The sequence below is a fragment of the Myxocyprinus asiaticus genome, chromosome 27 (assembly GCF_019703515.2).
Source record: "Myxocyprinus asiaticus isolate MX2 ecotype Aquarium Trade chromosome 27, UBuf_Myxa_2, whole genome shotgun sequence".
Lineage (NCBI taxonomy): Eukaryota > Metazoa > Chordata > Actinopteri > Cypriniformes > Catostomidae > Myxocyprinus > Myxocyprinus asiaticus.
Window position 1 is genome coordinate 44,513,883 of NC_059370.1, and position 21,381 is coordinate 44,535,263.

Consider the following 21,381-nt stretch of genomic DNA (forward strand, 5'->3'; position numbering starts at 1 on the left):
TAGTAAACTCTAGTTTTATGTCACTTTACAGTAAGTTACTAAAATCCTCTCACCAGGATACCTGACTCCTAATACTCAGAAGACTCTCCCTCATTCTCTGACCCGGAGCCTATATATACGTATATAGAATAATGTATATCTGTTTTTCATTCTGTATACTAATATTAATATTAGTTTTACTTAAAATATGCTTTACATTTAAACGCAAAGTTATACATTATTCCTCCAATGGCAAAATGATTCTGAAGAAAAAATACTTTACTGAAGACAGTGTGAAGGATCTTTTGCTATATGTTTTCATCATGATACACCTGCTTGCTTTCTGGTGCTTTGAATCCAGCTTAGCAAAGAAACACTCCCTTTAGCAGCCTCCCTCTTCACTTTCTCTCTCTGTCTCAATCTTCTTTTTTTTTGAAGGCATGGTTCTATAAACAGTGTGCAACACACAACTTGAACATAAACAATATGCACAGCATAATGTGATGTCTAATATGCTGACCTGGTGTTATTTACCTAATTGTTATTATCACAGTGTTCACTGTTATTTATATTTATAAGACTGACAAAGACTTTATATGTGTATATACTTTAATAAACAGTCAATTGTAGCAGACAGCTTTCTTCATATATTCAGTTCAGCAACAATTTCAGGGCTCACATTATCTTTATCATTCTTTATCATTTATATTACAATGTTATGATTAGCTGTGCAGCAGTTATGGTTATTGGACAGCCTTCATTTAAGTTTAAATAACAACAAACATTTTTAGAGACTTACATTATCTCTGCGGTCTGATCGTTCACCTTATGAAAGTTTTTAACACATTTGGGCCAGCTCAAGCAATGTCAATACTAATCAATATGAATATTTGACACATTTGGACCTGCTCAAACTCAAGTGTCTCCTCTTCGCCCGTCGCTACTAAGTCCTGATTTGCTGCACTGCAAAAAAGACACGTGACACAACATCTGAAGTTGGCCATCTAGTGCATTTTTACACAAACCAACAATAATAATAATAATTAAAAAAAAATCATGAAGACAGTATTGTACTGTTCATAATATATAAATCGCTTTGATGCTGTGAATAAAAGAAAATATATGCAAATCGTCAAAAGCGCACCTCAGCCCAGGAGGGCAAAGGGGCAGTGGCTTGGGCCACTGTAGTCACCCCCCTGTGCACATCCCTGATATAGGGTCAAAATTTACTTTTCCATCCTAGGCGTTGTTTAAAGAAATGTAACCAATCAGAGTTAATCCTTAGAACTGCAAGATGTGCAAGAATCCTTGACTTGATGGTATACATTGAGTTTGCTTGAATATGTATGTGTTACGTCCCTATGTATGTGTATGCATGCTTGTTTTTCTTTCCTCTCTGTTTTCTTCTCTTTCACACTCTCTAATTAGGTTGCTATTATTGGTTCTCTGAGCTGCCAATCTTCATTACCCTGATGACATCATCTCCACTCTCCACCATTGGATGGCACTTCCTACCCTTTAAAAGCTGGTTGAATTCATGTGTTTGTAGCTTTTTCGATTGATGACAGCTTTGCCTGTTAGCTCCTGGTTGTGTGTATTGTCACTGGCTCATTGTGACTCTGCATGTTCATTTTGTGTACTGACTTAGTCACTCGTTACCATTCGCTATTTATGTGACTTTTCGTTGGTGTTATTTATATAACTCGCTGCTCTTCTAACCAGAGTGGAAAAGTGGACAGGTAAGATGTCATGTGCCATACACTATGCATCATGTAGACTGTTATTTGTATTAGACATCCTAGGTTAGGAGTGAGTGCCAACCCCTATACTTTTGATGTTTTTGGGATCAGGTAGAATAGTTTAGATATTGGCGTTTCTAACGCTGAAGACCTGTTTTATTTCTTTATTGTGGTTTTGTTTGAACTGACAACTTAATGAGGCACAGGGGTCGTAACATTTATGGGGGCTCGTCCGGGATATTCAAATAAATATACAAATATCTATATCTTGAAGAACCATGTCCTGGAAGGATTATTTTGTGTGTTGGTGGTAAATTGCCATTTCGTTGGTCTAGGGTTGTGATAGTAGCATGTCTATGTGAGGCAGTGTTATAGTGTGGATTGTAGTTAACAGTGATGGCTCTGTTCAATTTACAAAGCTTTATTAGTAGTCCCTCCAAAGAACAGATCGATCTGTGTAGGAAGCAGGATCTGTTGTTGATAGCAGAACACTATCACATTCAGGTTGGGAGGCAGGCTCTTAAGAAAGATATCAAGAGCATAATTCTGCAGAGGTTAGTAGAGCTTAATGTTCTCTCTTTATCTGGAGCTAGTGGTGAGGAGACTGGCAGAGATGTAGAGCTACCTGGTGCTGGCGTGGAGCATTCAAGTTTTGGGGATGATGTGGACAAACGGGAGGATAGAGCAGGTGCCGAGGCTGACGCCAAGGCCGGCTTACCGCCCTTTGAACCGTTTTCTCCTGTTTCCACTGGGTCACGAGAGGGGGCACGACTGAAAGTCCGTCTTGCTCATTTACAGTATGAGGCACAGGAAAAAACTTGGATGCACCAGGCTGAATTAGAGCTACGTTTAGAGATACACAGGCTTGAGATTGAAGCTGATAAGCAGGTGAAGCTTAGACAGCTTGAGTTAGAGGCATAGAAGGTTGTTGCTGGCTCGGTTGTGCAGCCTAGCCGAGGTCAGGTCTCTAATGTGCCTCCATAGGTGATTCATCTTCTGTCAATTTAGAGAATCAGAGGTTGCAACACAACTTCACAGAAGAAAGGAAGGAGAACACAGGGAAGCAGGTTTTCCAGGCTCAGGTAAGACTTTTAATAGGCCACTTCAATGCTTCACAACTTCACAAAACACAACAGATTAAACGCAACAGCTTCAGGAGCACCGTGGCCTTCCTTGTGCCAGACTCTCTCTTTCTCTCTCTCTGCTGGCGGTGTGGCTACTTATATGCCACTCTCCCCATGCTCACTGGAATTACAGACAGGTGTTACACATAATCTAGCTAAGGTGCAAGTGCCCTTACTGCTTTTTCTCTCTCCGGATGGACGCTTGACCACTGCCCTGCTGCCACAGAGGTAGATACATATTTTAGTGCGTTTAAGCGCATCGCTTCAGCTCTTCATTTGCCGAAGGATGTTTGGTCTGTTTTGCTACAGTGCAAATTAATAGGAAAGGCTCAAGAGGTATGCACTACACTTTCTTTGGAGGAGAGTTTGAAATATGAGTCAGTGAAATCCACTATTCTCCGTGCTTATGAGCTGGTTCCCGAGGCATACTGACAGAGGTTCAGAAGTCATAAAAAAATACTAACCAGACTTATGTGGAGTTCGAAGGGAGAAAGGGATTTTATTTGAAAAATGGAGTACCTCAAGTAAAGTTGATGGTTATGAGTCATTAAGGGAGTTGGTATTGCTTGAAGAATTTAAAGGGTGTTTGCCTGAGTGTGTGGTGGTTTATCTTAATGACCAAAAGGTAACCTCATTGTCACAAGCAGCAGTATTATCTGACAAATTTTTGTTAACACACAAAAATGTTTTCACTGACATGTACAGAGAAGTCTCTAGCTGTTCTTATGAAACTTCCTGTGGTTCTAGTGTAATAGTGCAAGGAATTGAAATGGGGTTCATAAAAGTGCCATTGCATTGTATACATCTGCAAAGTGAACTAATAACTGGATTTGTGAAAGTTGCTGTAAGGCCAGCACTTCCTGTAAAGGGGTTAGATTTCATTCTTGGGAATGACCTGGCAGGTGGAAAAGTGATGCCGTTGTTAGAAGTCCTTGACAAGCCGAAGATGTTTTGTGAGTCAACAGAACTGTCTAGCACATACCCTGATGTTCTTTCTGCATGCACAGTCACACATGCTCAGTCACGGAAAATGGGTGATGTGGTGAGTTTGTCAGATTCAATATTTGCTCATGATTTTGCTAATAACAATCTCTCAGAAAGTGTTTCATTTCCGAAGTCACACTCAGAAAATTCAGACACTGACTCCCTGAAGCTATCAGTTACTCATGCGCAGATTATTGCTGTTCAGAAAGATTAGTCTCTTACGAAATCCATTGCTTCTGTGGTCTCTCCAGATGTTGCTAGAGTTAAGAAAACTGCTTTCTTTATTGAAAATGACTTGCTGATGAGAAAGTGGTGTGCTAACGCTGATCAAGCGTTGGACTGGAATATTGTATACCAAATTGTTGTTCCTTCCTCTTATCGTCAACATGTGTTTTGCCCATGATCATCAGCTGTCTGGTCATTTGGGAGTTACAAAGACCTACTATAGGATATTGAGGCATTTCTTTTGGCCAGGGTTGAAAAAAGATGTGGCCCAGTACTGTCGTACCTGTCATACCTGTCAATTCGTAGGGAAGCCGAATCAGGGGATTGCCCTTGTGCCACTCTCTCCTATTCCGGTGATTGGAGAACCTTTTGAACACATAATAGTGGATTGTGTTGGTCCGTTGCCTAAGACTAGATCGGGAAATCAGTTTTTGCTTAATATGATGTGTGTGGCTACTAGATTTCCTGGGGCAATTCCTTTACGAAAAATCACTGCATCTGTTATTATTCAAGCGCTGGTTAAGTTCTTCTCCACATTTGGACTGCCTAAGACTATACAGACAGATCAAGGTACAGAATTGTTTGTACAAGTAATGAATTCTCTCTCCATAAATCGAGTTACCAGTGCGTACCGTCCCAAAAGTCAGGGCGCACTGGAACGCTTTCATCAGACTCTGAAATCGATGTTGCGTAAATACTGCCTGGAGATAGGTAGGGATTGGGATGAGGGAGTTCCTTTGGTTCTGTTTGCTGTGCGCGAAACAGTACAAGAGTCTTTGGGGTTTAGTCCAGCAGAACTTGTGTTTGGTCATACTGTTAGAGGACCTTTAAAACTCCTAAAAGAACAGATGTTAGAGGTGTATTCGAAACCCGAAACTAATGTATTGGAGTATGTTAGTAAGTTTCGAGACTGATTACATACTGCCTGTTCTCTTGCCAAAGAGTCTCTAGCTGCAGCACAGACTGGAATGAAAGCCTTGTATGATCGGAAAGCGGTTGCTTGATCTTTTCTGCCTGGTGATAAAGTGCTTGTGCTGTTGCCCGTTCCAGCGTCTGCTCTATCTGCTCGTTTCTTTGGTCCTTATGTTGTTCTTTGGTCCTTATCCTTAGATTGAGACAAAGATTATGAGCTGTAAGAGAAGATTAAGCTGCAAAAATCTTAGCGAAATTGTGTTGCTGTTTGAAAGAGTTAAAAACGGAGCATATGTATCAGAAAGGGGTGCAGGAGAATTGCTATTTGTATTTTTGTTGATTTCAAGAATGAAAGAACATTAAATCTTGGCCAGGTTTTTGGTTTTCCCTTGAATTCTCTCTTCTGGATAGAAGATGGCGAGCCACCCAGTTTGAATTTGGTGATCTTCAATTGATTTGTGCAGAGTGCCCTTGCATCCAGTATTTCAGTAGGACTGTACAATTACAATCTATGGATTTTCCCTGCTAGAACATTTGCTTGATGTTGAACCAAAAGGAATTTTACTCCCTGTGAACTTGAGCAACTAATCTGAGCTCAGCAACGTGAACTGAATGGACAGACTGGTGATCCTTAATTCATATAGTGATACACGTACACTGATACCGCACACACACACTTGGTTATTGTATTGTTATATTATTTGTTGTTCAAATAATACAAGTTATATTTTTGTATGCAAGTAATTGTTGTTTCTGATTCCAACTCTTCCTAAGGTGAATTGTTGAATTGGGGTTTTCAGACTTCCATATATATATATTTATTCAACCGAACCTAGTGTGTACTTACTTATACCAGGGTTACACAAACATCTGTTAAAGGAGCACTTTGGAAATTAATACAAGGTGGCTACTGCATATGTAACCGGTCCTGCTCGACCCACTTCAAGCAGGATTCAAACTGGTGTCTCTGGCATGGGAGTCAGGCGCGCTAACAAGGTGGCTAAAGGCTACAGCCTCTCGCGTCAGTTGCCAGTGCATCTCTTGAGGGCAGGGGAGTGAGGTTTACACACACTGCACAACACTACCAGCTGGCTACCGTTACACATACATGGAGAAAGACTTAGGAATGCCAACCATAAAGACTGAGGATGCACGAGGTCTACAAACATATTCATTGTTTATGTGTTCATGTTGCAACACCAAGGATGATCTTTACTGTATGCAAGAACTCAATATGTTCAGCAGGAGAATTGTTTTGAAGTTACTTTTTAAGCTGAGAGAACGCTGGAGAGAAAAGGCTTGTGAGAGAATGGAATTGAAGGGGGGTCAAAAAGGAGTGTGAAAAGTTCAAGGGGTGCAGATACGCTGTTTTCAACCATCTCGGTGCAGTTCACGTGCATTATGAAGGCATTCACGATATTCCAAACATTTGATGCTGCTTCAAGTTATTATACAAATCTAAAAATGTGACACAGTTTCACCGAAATAGAGGCGGTGATAGTGTTTCACCAGATTTTGTAATGAGGATCTTGATGAACAATATAAATGGACACTGTAGTGCACTATCAGCCGTCAAAATAAAAGCCCTAGGTGAAGGTGAAGTATGAGAGAATTAAATTACTGTTGAATAAAACAAATTAAAATAATTATAATAATTCAGTATTATATTATAATAATAAACTGAACTGGAAAATAATTAATAATTGTTGGGTCATAAAAATGACAAGAACAAATGGGTTCCCAAATATAAGTGAGTGAAGTTTTACTTTGACACACCCTGTTCATTCACAAAAAAAATATATATATATATTTTTTTTAAATACATGCAGGTAAATATTGCTTTTTTATTACTGTATTGGTGCATAGAAAATATATTTATCATAGTATAAATTAAATGTCATTCTTCCTTGTGTTCAATTAGTGGAAAACATGAATTCATTATTCTTAAGTATATTTTTATTTCACTAAACATTTTGAATGTACTTGGCTACAATGGCTGTTAGGATGAATTAAAAATTATATACAAATAAAAAAAAAAGTTTGAAATAAGTTTGGAGGCATCAAAGTTTAAAGGCATTACATTTTGAAGTGGATGATAATCTTTCATTACCCATTCCCATTCAGAGGAATCATTCTGACAAGTGAATCATCATGACTGAACAGAAGCAGATGAATATAATGAAATAAAACACAGATAGTTCATTCAACACAAAAATAAAATGAGTCTCAAGTCGATACAAAATCAAGACATTTTCATGAAATCTGCTGTTTCTCTCATGAATCTTCTGTTCTGTGTTGATGTCGTTGTCTAAATCTTGTCATTCTCAGTTTTGATCTATAGAGCGATTTCCTGTTTCTTTCCTAAAAACATCACATTATCATCATCTTCACTTTGTTAATATTTGCATGTGAAATGCATCATGATGATGATAAATGTGTCTCACCTGATGTGTGTGTGCTGCAGTATGTGATGTAGATGTGAAAACCTCCTAACAGAGTCAACAGAAACATCATCTCCAAACTCCACACCACCACAAACACCACAGACACTGAACGCTCAACTACACAAACACAAGATACACAATCAATCAATCAATCAGTCACTTATCTATCTAAGTGGTCTCTGAAATGCTGAATGAGTAAATTCAAATAAAATCGTTTTTTGACTCATTTGATGTTTTGATTAAACAGATCATTTCTTGAGAAAGAATCATGGTACTAAAATGTTTATCTATTCATAGATATATCTACTGATTAACAAAATTAAACTCACCATAAGGACAGTTTACACTAGTGTTTTTCTGTCCTTGACTGACATGGTTGTTCACAGTGCAGATGATGTTTCCAGAAATTTCCTCATCCAGATGAATGTTATTTCCATCCTCCAGTTCTAGTCCATTCTGGTCCTGAATAATTATTTTCACACTCACGTTGCTGCTGAGAGGAGGGGAACCTCCGTCTTGCGCTTTTACGTGGAACTGAAAATCTTTGATCTGCTCGTAATCGAAAGATCGCACTGCATGTATGACTCCACTATCAGCACTAACGGACACCAACGAGGAGACGGGCACTCCGTTAACCGAGGAGTCCTCCAGTATGTAAGACACACGGGCATTCTGGTTAAAATCTGCGTCTCTGGCTCTGACTGTGAATATGGAAAGACCCGGTGTGTTGTTTTCTTGAACAGAGGCCTCATATGAGCTCTTGTCAAAGACAGGCGCGTTATCATTCACATCTGATATCTGTAAGGAGAGAGTGACGCTGCTGGAGAGAGAGGGCATGCCCTTATCAGCACACGTCACACTGATGTTATACTCAGACTCTCTCTCCCGATCTAAATCACCATCTGTCACAATACTATAAAATCCATTAGACGCTGATTTGATTGTAAAAGGAATATATTCATTAACACTGCACTGCACCTGTCCGTTACTGCCGGAATCTGAATCATTAACACTGATTATGGCAATCACAGTACTTTGTGATGAGTCCTCCGCTATGGAGACAGATTCTGACATCACCCCAATAACAGGTGCGTTATCATTTACATCAATAACAACCACGAGGATTTTACAAGAACCGGAAAGCCCGCCATTGTCTGTAGCTTTAATGTAAATTTGGTAGTGCTTTGCATGTTCATAGTCAATTTTTCCGACCAATGTTACGTCACCTTTTTCATCAATATGAAACAGCTCAGACATTCGATCAGCGACATTTGAAATCGAATAGGTTATAAGACCATTTGTTCCTTTGTCATTATCAGATGCACTAATTGAAATAAGTGATGTGCCAACGGGCGAATTTTCTTTTATAGTTGCTTTATAGATTGATTTACTAAAAACAGGTGAATTATCGTTTACATCAAGAACAACGACATGTATCTGGACGGTCCCTGACAACACAGGTACACCACCATCCACTGCAGTTAATAACAAAGACATATGTTCCCGGTACTCTCGGTCAAGCGGTTTGTGTAGAATCATTTCTACTTTTTTACTTCCGTCCCCTTGACTGTGAATTTTTAGAATGAAATTGTTCGTAGGAGTCAAAGAATAGCTCTGGAGCCCATTTATACCGATGTCTTGGTCAATTGCTTTTTCTAAAACACATCTTGTTCCCACAATGGCTGATTCGCTAATCTCAAATCGTTTCTCTGTACTCACAAAGCTTGGGGCATTATCGTTTATATCCGTAATTTCAATTGTAATTCGGTAGACCTCATTTGGGTTCTCCAGAATAATCTGTAGATGTAGTGCGCAAGGCGTTGTCTGTCCGCATAGCGCCTCTCGGTCTATTCTCTCTTTGATAAGGAGGACTCCTCTTTCTTTATTCAGCTCGATGTATTCAGCGCTGTCTCCTGTATAAATACGGGCTTTACCCGATTTCAGTCTCTTTAAATCTAAACCCAAATCCTGCGCTATGTTACCGACTAAAGAGCCTTTCGCCATTTCCTCAGGAATGGAGTAACTGACCTGCCCGAGAGCTGAACTGAGAGAGAGAAACCAAAAAAACAGCAGTACTTGCCGCGCCATTGTTCTGTCCGACATATTCCAGAAGACCACAACACGAAGATTAATGTGGAATCCTACTAAATAAACCAAGAAGACCTGTAGGAAACCATGTACATATCCAAAATAAGAAGAACTAAAATAAATGCCTGTAATTTAAGGAAAAATACATTCAATTCACTCTCCCCATGATTTGCGTTATCTCTCCTCCTCTTCAGACTGTGTGCTCAGCTTCCGTCTCTCTCTCTCTAATAATATGGAGATGATGGGGGTGGAACTGCTGCAAATCTGCTCTCTAAACTGTCACACACTGACCAACAGCGGCACTCTGAGTCCAATCTCATGAACTACATAACAAAACTAAATTCATGGATATATTTTTTGGTATATAAATGCTTAGAACTACAACAACAGAATATATATACACTGTGTGTGTGTGTATATTATATATATATATATATATATATATATATATATATATATATATATATATATATATATATATATATATATATATATATATACACACATATACACACACACACACACATACACACACACTACTGGTCAAAAGTTTTGAAACACTTACTCATTCTTTATTATAATATATTTTTTATTTTTTTTCACATTTTTGTATAATAGTGAAGTCATCAAAACTATGGAATAACATAAATGGAACTATGGGAATTTTGTTGTGACTATACAAAATCCAAAATAACTCAAAACTGTGTTATATTTTAGCATCTTCAAAGTAGTCCCCCTTTACCTAGAATTTGCAGACATGTACTCTTGACATTTTCTCAACCAACTTCTTGAGGTATCACCCTGAGATGCTTTTTAAACAGTGTTGAAGGAGTTCCCATCTATGTTGGGCACTTATTGGCTGCTTTTATTTCTTATTTGGTCCAAGTCATCAATTTCAAAAAAAAAATTTTTTAAATGATATTTTAGTTTTATAATGAAATAAATTAATATGGTGGCACAATTATATTTTTGTCTACAAAACTAATTTCAAACATTTAAGCATACGCCTTCAGATCAAAAGATTTTTAAGATCATGAGAAACATTTCAGCCAAGTGTTTCAAAACTTTTGACCGGTAGTGTATATATACTGTATATTGAGAAAGAATCACGAAATTACAATGTTTATCTATTCATAGATATATCTATTGATTAACAGAATTAAACTCACCATAAGGACAGTTTACACTAGTATTCTTCTTTATTTTACTGACGTAGTTGTTCACAGTGCAGGTGAGGTTTCCAGAAGTTTCCTCATCCAGATTAATGGTGTTATTTCCATCCTCCAGTTCTTGTCCATTCAGAGTCCAGCTGAAGATGAGCTGATCCCCCTCAGAGGAGCAGGACGCTCGCTTCTCCCCACTGGACCAGCAATTGATTGACACTTCCACTGAGCCAATAGGAGCTGGAGGGAGGGACACAGTACAGTCACATGACAAACACAAGGTTCAGAATAACGTCTATACTACTCAAACTATTTTTATAATGTGCATTATGTGTTCTCTTCTGAACAGTTTTCTATATGATGAAAACCCTGATGATCTGCTACATTTGTCAATATGTGCAGAATGAAACAATACGATTAACTCGACTTGAGATTTCATTTCCATTCTGATGAATCAGTCAGGAGAAATATCAGTCATGATTTGATCATTCTCTAGAATCATTAATTGATCAGACAAGAGTTAAAGCATTTTCACACAAAACTGGATTAAATATCAAAATAACTATAATTATTTTCTGAGATAATAACTGGATGTCACTTGCTGAATTAAACATGTGACATAGTGAGGTCATGTGACAACAGTGTAGCGTACAGTACTACTGTTTGAAACGTGAAATATTGCATTCTGTTTCACATTCTGTTTTTTGTTTAAATAGAATACAGTGTACACTGTGCAGTATATAGTAAGCAGTACACTAGTATTTTATTTTGAAGATCGTCTTAATCAATGGAGTACAAACATTCCACAGAGAACTACATGAATGAAAACTCACAAATATGACACTATTTTATGTGAATAAGAGTGAGATCTGTGGAGAAAGTGAGATTGTAATTATTCTGATGAGAGATTTACTGTACCTTCAACAATCACTGAAAGATTTACAGCATGTGTCTGTGAGCCGTCTGAGTTATAGAGCTCTAATGTGTATGTCCCTGAATCTGTTCTGATCATATTGTTTATAATCAGAGTCCCATTATTAAAGATAAACTCAGATCTGTTTCTAATGGACTTATGTGTTTCATTCTTCTTCTCTTTCTTATTCTTTACTCTAAAAACTTTCTCTTTCCCATTATCGATCCACTTATATAACTCCAGGTCTTGATCTCGAGCATCCGTCACCATCTGCAGATAGAGTTTGTGTCCCAGAGCTGCGTAACAGGGATCTGTCTGATTAAACCTGCAGAACATCTCCACACCTGAAGAACACAAACACAAACACTGAAATATACCAACATCATCAACATCTGAACATTATTTTAACAAAAAACACTGTAAGGATTATGTGTGTGACACTTACTGGTTATAAATAACTCTCATCATAAATTAATATCACATTTACTCATATAAGAAATCACATATTACAAAAATATTCACAGAATTAAAGTTGTACAGAAGAAACATTTCAGACAGACAGTTTATCTGATCTCAGTTCATTCCTCTCAAATAATCTTCACCATAAACACAGACACTCAACACTAACACACTTTCACTCACATATTTTGGCACTTTTCCACTGCACATTACGGTTCGATTCGACTCTGCTCACTTTATTTTTCTGAGATTGCTTTTCCACTGCAGTTTAGTGCAGCCTCAACGTGGGTGGGATTATAGGCTGATCGTCATAGTTGCGTCGCCCCATCCCGCTCTCGTTGGATCCTCTGCTCGGCTACTAAAGAGAGGAACGTCTGCACCTCGTTTATTGACCACGGCATGGTTTTGCGCACAGCCATTTCTTTTTACAATTCGAAAGTCGCATGAACAAATGATACTGCTATCGCTGTTGCTAACTTTAAAACTAGCGGGTTGATGTCCCATGTCGCAAATCCAGTGACGCTGGTAGTGACGATTCTCCCGGACCAATCAGTGAATTGCAGGGTTTTGACGTCACATTTAGTATCGGCTCGGCTCACTTGGAACCTCAACTGAGGTGGTACTAAAAAAGTACCAGGTACCAGGTACTATCCACAGTGGAAAACCCCCAAAAAGCGAGCAGAGTTGAGCTGTACCGTGCAGTGGAAAAGCCACATTACTGTAATACTTAAATCAAATCAAATCACTTTATTGTCACACAGCCATATACACAAGTGCAATGGTGTGTGAAATTCTTGGGTGCAGTTCTGATCAACATAGCAGTCGTGACAGTGATGAGACATATACCAATTTACAATAACATCAAATTAACACAACACAATTTAAACATCTGATATACACATAATTACACTCAACAGTATACAAATAATAACATACACTGTACAGTATACAATATGCACTATATAGATACATTATTCAATAAAAATAAAAAATAAAAATATATAAAAAAGTATATATATATATATATATATATATAGAATGTACAGTATTGTACTGTATTTACATTCAGCTGTCGGTTGACAGTCAGTTGTTTAGAGAGAATATAATATAATAATAATAATATAATTTATGACAGTCCGGTGTGAGATATAAGAGTAAGAGTAATAAAGTGCAGTGCTGATGTACTTTGATCGTGGGAGATCAAGAGTTCAGAAGTCTGATTGCTTGGGGGAAGAAGCTATCGTGGAGTCGGCTGGTGCGGGTCCTGATGCTGCGATACCGCCTGCCTGATGGTAGCAGTGAGAACAGCCCATGGCTCAGGTGGCTGGAGTCTCTGATGATCCTCTGAGCTTTTTTCACACACCTTGTATATATTTCCTGGAGGGAGGGAAGCTCACCTCTGATGATGTGTCTGGCAGTTTGCACCACCCTTTGCAGTGCTTTGCGGTTGTGGGCGGTGCTATTGCCGTACCAGACGGAGATGCAGCCAGTCAGGATGCTCTCTATAGTGCAGGTGTAGAACCGTGTGAGGATGTAGCGGTTCATTCCAAACTTCCTCAGCCGTCTCAGGAAGAAGAGGCGCTGATGAGCCTTCTTCACAAAGACTTCAGTGTGGATGGACCATGTGAGTTCCACAGTGATGTGGACACCCAGGAACTTGAAGCTGCTGACTCTCTCCACTGGTGCTCCATTGATGGTGATGGGACTGTGTTCTCTGTCTTTTCTTCTGAAGTCCACCATAAGCTCCTTTGTCTTACTGACGTTGAGGGAGAGGTTGTGCTCCTGACACCAATGTGTCAGAGTGTGCACCTCCTCTCTGTAGGCTGTTTCATCATTGTCAGTGATCAGACCTACCACCGTCGTGTCATCAGCAAACTTAATGATGGCATTGGAGCTATGTGTTGCCACACAGTCATGTGTGTACAAGGAATACAGTAGTGGGCTGAGAACACAGCCCTGCGTCTGCTTGACAGGAAGTCCAGGATCCAGCTGCACAGTGAGCTGTTTAAGCCCAGAGCCTCTCATCTAGCTTGGAGGGCACTATGGTGTTGAATGCTGAGCTGTAGTCTACAAACAACATTCTCACATAAGTGTTCTTTTTTTCCAGGTGGGAGAGAGCAGTGTGTATTGTAGATGCAATGGCATCATCAGTGGAGCGGTTGTTGTGGTAAGCAAACTGCAATGGGTCAAGAGAGAGAGGCAGCACAGAGCAGATGTAATCTCTGATTAGTCTCTCAAAGCATTTGCTGATGATGGGGGTCAGAGCAACAGGACACCAGTCATTTAAGCAAGTTATTTTTGATTGCTTTGGAACAGGCACTATGGTGGATGTTTTAAAGCATGTGGGGACTACAGACAAAGAGAGGGAAAGGTTGAAAATGTCCGTAAAAACACCAGCCAGCTGGTTTGCGCACGCTCTGATGACGCGGCCCGGAATGCCGTCTGGGCCCGCGGCTTTGCGGATATTCACCCGTCGGAAGGATCGTGTTACATCCGCTACAGAGACGGAGAGTGAACTAACCTCTGTAGCTTCAGCCGCGAGAGCTCTCACCGCAAGGGCGGTGTTATTTCTCTACTATTTGTTACCTCTCCATTAATACTCCACTAATACTCCACTACTCAGTAATGTAGTCTAGGGCATATGCAGACATATGCCGTATACCCACATACAGTATCTTCATTAGGATTTTGTGTATGCCCACCTAAAATAAGTGATGATACATATGGATGCCAGAACAATGAGTAGGCTTTTGACCAGGACCTTTTTCAATCTACTAACACCATGCTGCAGCACCATTGAGAGAATTGTGTGTGTTTTAATAAGTGTGCAGATCCTCTCTAGTGATGTCCGGTTTGTGAACGAATCGTTCTTTTGAACCGGTTCTATTTAATGAACTGGATGAACCAGTTCAAAATCGGACTGAATTGTCTGAAACAGTTCACGGCTCGAGTCAACACTGATCCACAAGTTACTCAATCAAAACTCACTTTTGGACATTCCTGACAGTCACTCCCACTCGAAATGAGCCAATATCCCGGAGTATATAATCCTATGATCCCGGTTTTTGCCAACTCTTTTTATTATCAGAGCTCCAGTTACTCCAACAGTACACACTGAACTGAGAACAGTATCTCGAGCTGCTGCCTGAAACTGAGCATGCATGTACCAAGGGTTGGAGTGATTGGGGACAAAATTAAAGCTTCTTATGTACAGAGCAGCATATAAGGATAACAACACATAAAACATTCTGGAAATATGTTGTGACATAATTTTCATAGTTTTATTTACGATTATCTTATAACCACCTCACCTCTATATATAAGTAAAGGACTACACACAAAAAAAGGGATATACCTACTGAAATTTGTCTGTTAAAAAGTCACACCAGATTCTTAAGAATGCATGTCAAAGCAAACTTTTTTTATATTGATTAGTAGAGAAGTAAATATAAAAAAAAAAAAACAATAAACCCTTCCGGAAACACGACAAAATAGCAAAAAGAATTACCAAAACACCCGAAACGTGGAATCATAAGAACAAAAAATAACATACAATGAGAATCATAAAAAGCTCATTGGAAACCCATTCTCAGAATGACACAGTATATGCTGCTTCCTTAAGACTACTGAAAACTTGGGAAAGGTGTACTAGATGTTCAGCTTCATTCCTGGAGTACACCACGATATCATCGATGTAAACGAAGCACTGTTTCCTTTTAAAGTCTCTCTGCACTTTCTCCATGAGTCTTTGAAAGGAGGCGGCGGCGTTTTTAAGGCCAAATGGAAGCCGTAGAAATTCACAGAGACCAGAAGAGGTAACAAATTCCATCTTAGGAATGCTGTTAGACTCCATATCCACTCTTTAAATCCAAGGTATTGAACACTGAGGTTCCATGTAATGACTCTAGGATTTCCAAGATTTGGGGCATGGGATAACAGTCTAAGTAAGTCTTGGCATTGAGGCCCCGGTAATCAGCACAGAATCTTGTACCACCATCCTTCTTCGGCACAAGTACCACTGGAGAGGCCCAAGGAGAAACAGATGGTCTGATAATGCCTTTGGACAGCATCTCTTGTATTTCTTGGCTAATAACCAGTTGTTTATCCCTTGAAACCCTATATGGTCTCTTCCTAACAGGTACCTCATTGTGGGTAATGATAGAATGTTTAACAATCTTGGTATGCCCGATGTCAGTGGTGCATACAGTCAGCCATTCCTTCAACATTCTCTGTAGCAATGACTTGTATTCAGGGGTGGTATTAGCTGCTTGAACAATTCGTTGAACTATCTGGTTGGATTCTGTTGAATCTGGAAGGAAAGGTACTGCAAGGTAAAAGAGCAGATGAGGTAAAGAAAGTGCTTCATTGGAACTGAAAGGATGACTCCTATCCTCACCCCCATTCTTGGAAGGTAGGGTGTACACAGCTTTGGAGAAATCCAGTATAATGCCAGAAGACATCATAAAATCCATCCCCAAGATCAATGGAAAAGTCAGATTGTCATTTTTCATCACATTCAAGGTGATAGCGAATCGTTGTCCATATGCTTCACACTCCCAGTCTGATTGTACCAATGCAGTTTACACTTGTCCATTTGCCAATCGGAATGTCTGTCCATTGCTTGGCTTCCACTTCTTTTTTGACTCCAACTGTCTCCAAAAGGATTCCTGGATTAGAGAGAAAGTGCATCCTGTTTCCAACATGGCATGAAGATACCGACCTCTTAAGAGTACAGGCAAAGAAATCATCTTCATCTGATGTTTAATGGTTGGAGGTTCAAGTGATGCTGGTTGCATGACATTGGCAGTGGCCATGGGTGCCTGAGTGTGTTCACCACATATGTGCTTACTCTTGTTCCTTTGTGTCTCTGCATTAATACTGCTCCAGTATTTCCTTGACTCTTCAAAATCTCTCTCAATCTGGGTTCCAATCCTCACCAGCTCTCCTACATCTTTCACTGTCCCTCGAAGTAACTGGCGAGCCTTGGATTGCAATTTCGAAGAACAGCTTGTATGATCTCCTTTTCTGGCATATCGTTTCTAAATATAAGACACAGAGCTCGATACTGACAGGCAAAGTCATGGATATTCTCATGTGATCTTTGTCTTTTTTCTCTCTGACATCTTTCTGCCTCAGCCTCATAGTCCACATCAAGTGACTGCTCGAATTTCTGCCTGCCTGGCAGACATCTCAGCCTGGATGAAGGAGCACCACCTGCAACTCAACTCAACCAAGACTGAACTCCTTGTCTTTCCAGCCAACCCTGCTGTTGAACACAACATCACCATGCAGCTGGGTGCAACTACAGTAACGCCTTCCAAATCGGTCAGAAATCTAGGGGTAACCATCGACAACAGACTAGATTTCACAGACCACATCTCAAAGACCGCAAGATCATGTAGATTTACACTACAATATCAGGAAGATAAGACCCTTCCTCTTTGAACATGCCACACAACTGCTTATCCAGTCACTTGTCATAACTAGACTGGACTACTGTAACGCTCTCATTGCAGGCCTCCCTGCATGTGCAATTAGACCCCTGCAAATGATCCGGAATGCAGCAGCACGTCTGGTCTTTAATGAACCAAAGAGAGCACATGTTACACCACTCCTTGTCTCTCTCCACTAGCTGCCGGTTGATGCATGCATCAAATTCAAGACTCTGATGCTGGCATACAGAACAGTCACTGGGTCTGCTCCAGCATACCTAAATCATTTATGCAGAGCTACGCACCCAATAGAAGCCTGCAGTCGACTAAGGAACATCACCTTGTTGTACCAACACAAAGAGGCACCAAAACACTTTCCCGGACTTTCAGCTTCATCATACCACGTTGGTGGAACGACCTTCCCAACTCCATCTGTGAAGCTGACTCTCTCTGTCTTCAAAAAACGAATAAAAACACATCTTTTCCATGAGCATTTAACCAGTCATTAAAAAAAAAAAAAAATTCGTGTTGCACTTTAATCTGTTTTGAATACTATTCTGATGCTAGAGAAACTTTGTAATAGAGCACTTTTCACACCACTGTCTCCTTCAGATGATTCGCTTATGTCTTCCTCTTTTGTAAGTCGCTTTGGTTAAAAGCGTAAATGTAAATGTAAGAAACGACTTCAGAAAAACTGTTTCATGAAAAAGAGTTCATGTTTCTTCTCTTTGCCGTCCACCAAGCTTTGGCAGTACCTTTTAGTACAGAAGAGAGAGTAGCAAACAACTCTGTATCACATAGATGATGTAAAGATAAATATTCTTCACACTTCTCAATATACGTGATTGGGTCGTCTACTTCATCTGCCCCGAAACGTGGAAACTCAAGGTTTACAGGAGATCGATGGGAAATACATGAAGTGTTGGATGAAAAGGGAGGGTGACTTCCTCGTAACTGATAAGTTCTGTTAATAGCTTGAGAACCTGTAGTGTTGGAATATGAACATGGTAAATGGGGCATAGGAGAAGAGGCTGGAGGCATGCAGGCAGTGATTTTTCTGTCAATTTGAACATCTCGTCATTTAAAACAATCCACAATGGACATTCCATTTCCTTCTTGACACGTTCACATGCTCTTCCTATCTGATAACATAACTTGTCTTCTGCTGCTCTACATCTGGCTTCCAACTGATCACTGGTAATGCAGTCACTCACTTTCTGCATACAATTTCCCAGCTGTTCTTCCAATGTGGAGAGATTTTTGGTTAAACTTTCCACAAAATTCTTATGAAGCATTCCTTCATCTGCTCCCATCTCTAGTGGTGATGGTGATGGAGGAAAAAAGTCATCCACTTCTTCTGCTGCACTATTACCATCATCTGTTTCATGCTCTCCATCAGAATTTACATACAGGTCACTTAAGGTATCTATGAGTTCCTTCACTGGCTCTCTTTGGGTAATGAATGGGCCTACTGTAAAATCTGGCCTGGGCTCAAACTCATCCTCTGAATCAGCAGGTATAGCAGCCATAACTCTTTAACAAGTCTGAGTGTGTAAATGTAAGAGGCTTTCTAAAACAGTTCAACAGACAAAACAATTTCACATAAGTATTCCCTGTATGGGTCATCATTTATATAACCACCTCACCTCTATATATAAGTAAAGGGCTACACAAAAAAAGGGATCTACCAACTGAAATTTGTTAAAAAGTCACACCAGAATCTTAAGTATGCGTGTCAAAGCAAACTTTTTTATATTGATTAGTAGAGAAGTAAATATAAAAAACCAATAAACCCTTCCGGAATCACAACAAAATAGCAAAAAGAATTATCAAAACACCCGAAACGTGGAATCATAAGAACAAAATAAAGCATACAATGAGAATCATAAAAAGCTCATTGGAAACCCATTCTCAGAATGACACAGTATATTGCAGTTTTCAAGTGTAACTAATAACTGTTAAAGCCAACAATGATAACTCCAATCCCAAATGGTGATTGATAAAAGTTCAAAATCCACTTTCATCCATATAATCCTTTCAGTCTCTTTGTTTCAAATAACTCCCTTGCTCATTCCTTTGTGTGTCTTATATAAACTCCAAACAGAGAGCATATTAATAATCATTCAATGCTTAACAATATGTAAGAACATCACATCAAGTCAAGCATATGAAAATAAATTTACTTAACTTGCATACAGGTGAGCAGTGGTAGCAAAATACAAGTTAAATAACATTTTAACTCATTTAACCACATCTCTCTCCTTCCTAGCAGCCATGTGCACTGCCAACACACCTCTCCTCTCTTCCTCTCTCTCTCTCTTTTTAAGGAAGTCATGTCCTAAAGACAACCTTCCCCCTGTGACCCCTAGTGGCCGGGAATAAAATTACACACTGTGGAACTAGTGGAACTGTTACAATCTGGTCAAGAAAATTTGAGTTGATTAAGAAGACTTTTTTACTTTATATACTTTAGACATGTAGCTAAAACATCCGCGTTTTCACATCATTGCCCTTTTTGGGTGCTTTAGTTGAAAAACTATAATGTAGGAAACTTACACAAGATTATTATTATTATTATTATTTAATTAAATAAAATGTAAATAAGCCATTTGTGCTTACACACGGGATAACAGCATTATGTATTAGTGATGTCATTGCGTGATGACATAAATTAACTGGTGAATCGTTTTTTTGAACCAGTTCATTGAAACGAACTGTCCGAATGAACCAGTTCACAGAAAAGAATCAGACTTCCCATCTCTAATCCTCTCTACACATGCACAGAGCAACGGGAGTGCAACTGAAGGCACGGGCAAGACAGACAGTCCGACTAAACTGATCCACCAATCGTTCATTTCAGACGCGATTGAATATTTGCTAGCCAATCATATTTTCTGTTTCAGTAAGGGGCGGGACATTTCCAGTGTCTAATGCTGATGCACAAGCAACCCTGGAGTTACCATAATTTGCGCTGTAATTTTATTTAGCTGCTAAACGTCAATATATATATATATATATATATATATATATATATATACAGCTCTGGAAAAAATAAGAGACCACTGCAAAATTATCAGTTTCTCCGGATTTACTATTTATAGGTTTGTGTTTGAGTAAAATTATAATTTTTGTCTTATTTTATAAGTTGATCTGGTGGTCCTCAATCCACACCTTGATTGACCTGGCTGGTCATCTAACGGAGACCTGGACCTAATGGAGACCTTCAAGCCACAGTGTCTTGTACCCACTGTGAAATTTAGTGGAGGATCGGTGATGATCTGGGGGTGCTTCGGCAAGGCTGAAATTGGGCAGATTTGCCTTTGTGAAGGATGCATGAATCAAGCCAAGTACAAGGTTATCCTGGAAGAAAACTTGCTTCCTTCTGCTCTAAAAATGTTCCCCAACTCTGAGGATTGGTTTTTCAAGCAGGACAATGCTTCATGCCACACAGCCAGATCAATCAAGGTGTGGATGGAGGACCTAGGGTTGCCAACCATCCCATATTTAAAGATAAAATGATGCGTCCCGTACTGAATCAATACGGAACATAATTTGTCCCGTATTTAAGCTGGTCAGATGGCATCAGAGTGAAATTGTTTCAAATCGCCAATTTAACATTGATATAAGTTGGAAAATTTGCCTAAGGTGGGTAAGGGACCGTCTGAAAAGTCCACACATTGTGCTAAAACGTGCTAATACTGTGGAGTGTGTGGTAAGGGACCATCTTAAAAGTCCACAAACGGTTGTACAATTGTGGATTTTTTTTCTATATAAAATGATCAATAAGATCAAACAATGTGAAGAAAAAAAAATTAAATAAATAAAAATTATTTATTTTATATATATATATATATATATATATATATATATATATATATATATATATATATATATATATATGTATATGTATATGTATATG

The 21,381-nt window shown here is 39.2% G+C and overlaps 1 protein-coding gene across 1 annotated transcript in view; it reads right to left on the reverse strand.

Moving 5' to 3' along the window:
• Positions 1-21,381, reverse strand: part of LOC127417862 (uncharacterized) — a 197,992-nt gene that overhangs the window by 16,532 nt on the left and 160,079 nt on the right. Inside the window, exons 8-12 of the mRNA XM_051658098.1 lie at positions 11,577-11,915; positions 10,665-10,898; positions 7,408-7,524; positions 7,308-7,324; positions 3,825-3,837 (exon numbers count right to left, since the gene is read on the reverse strand). Of these exons, the coding sequence (XP_051514058.1) occupies positions 3,825-3,837; positions 7,308-7,324; positions 7,408-7,524; positions 10,665-10,898; positions 11,577-11,915 (720 nt within the window). The remainder of the gene's footprint in view (positions 1-3,824; positions 3,838-7,307; positions 7,325-7,407; positions 7,525-10,664; positions 10,899-11,576; positions 11,916-21,381) is intronic.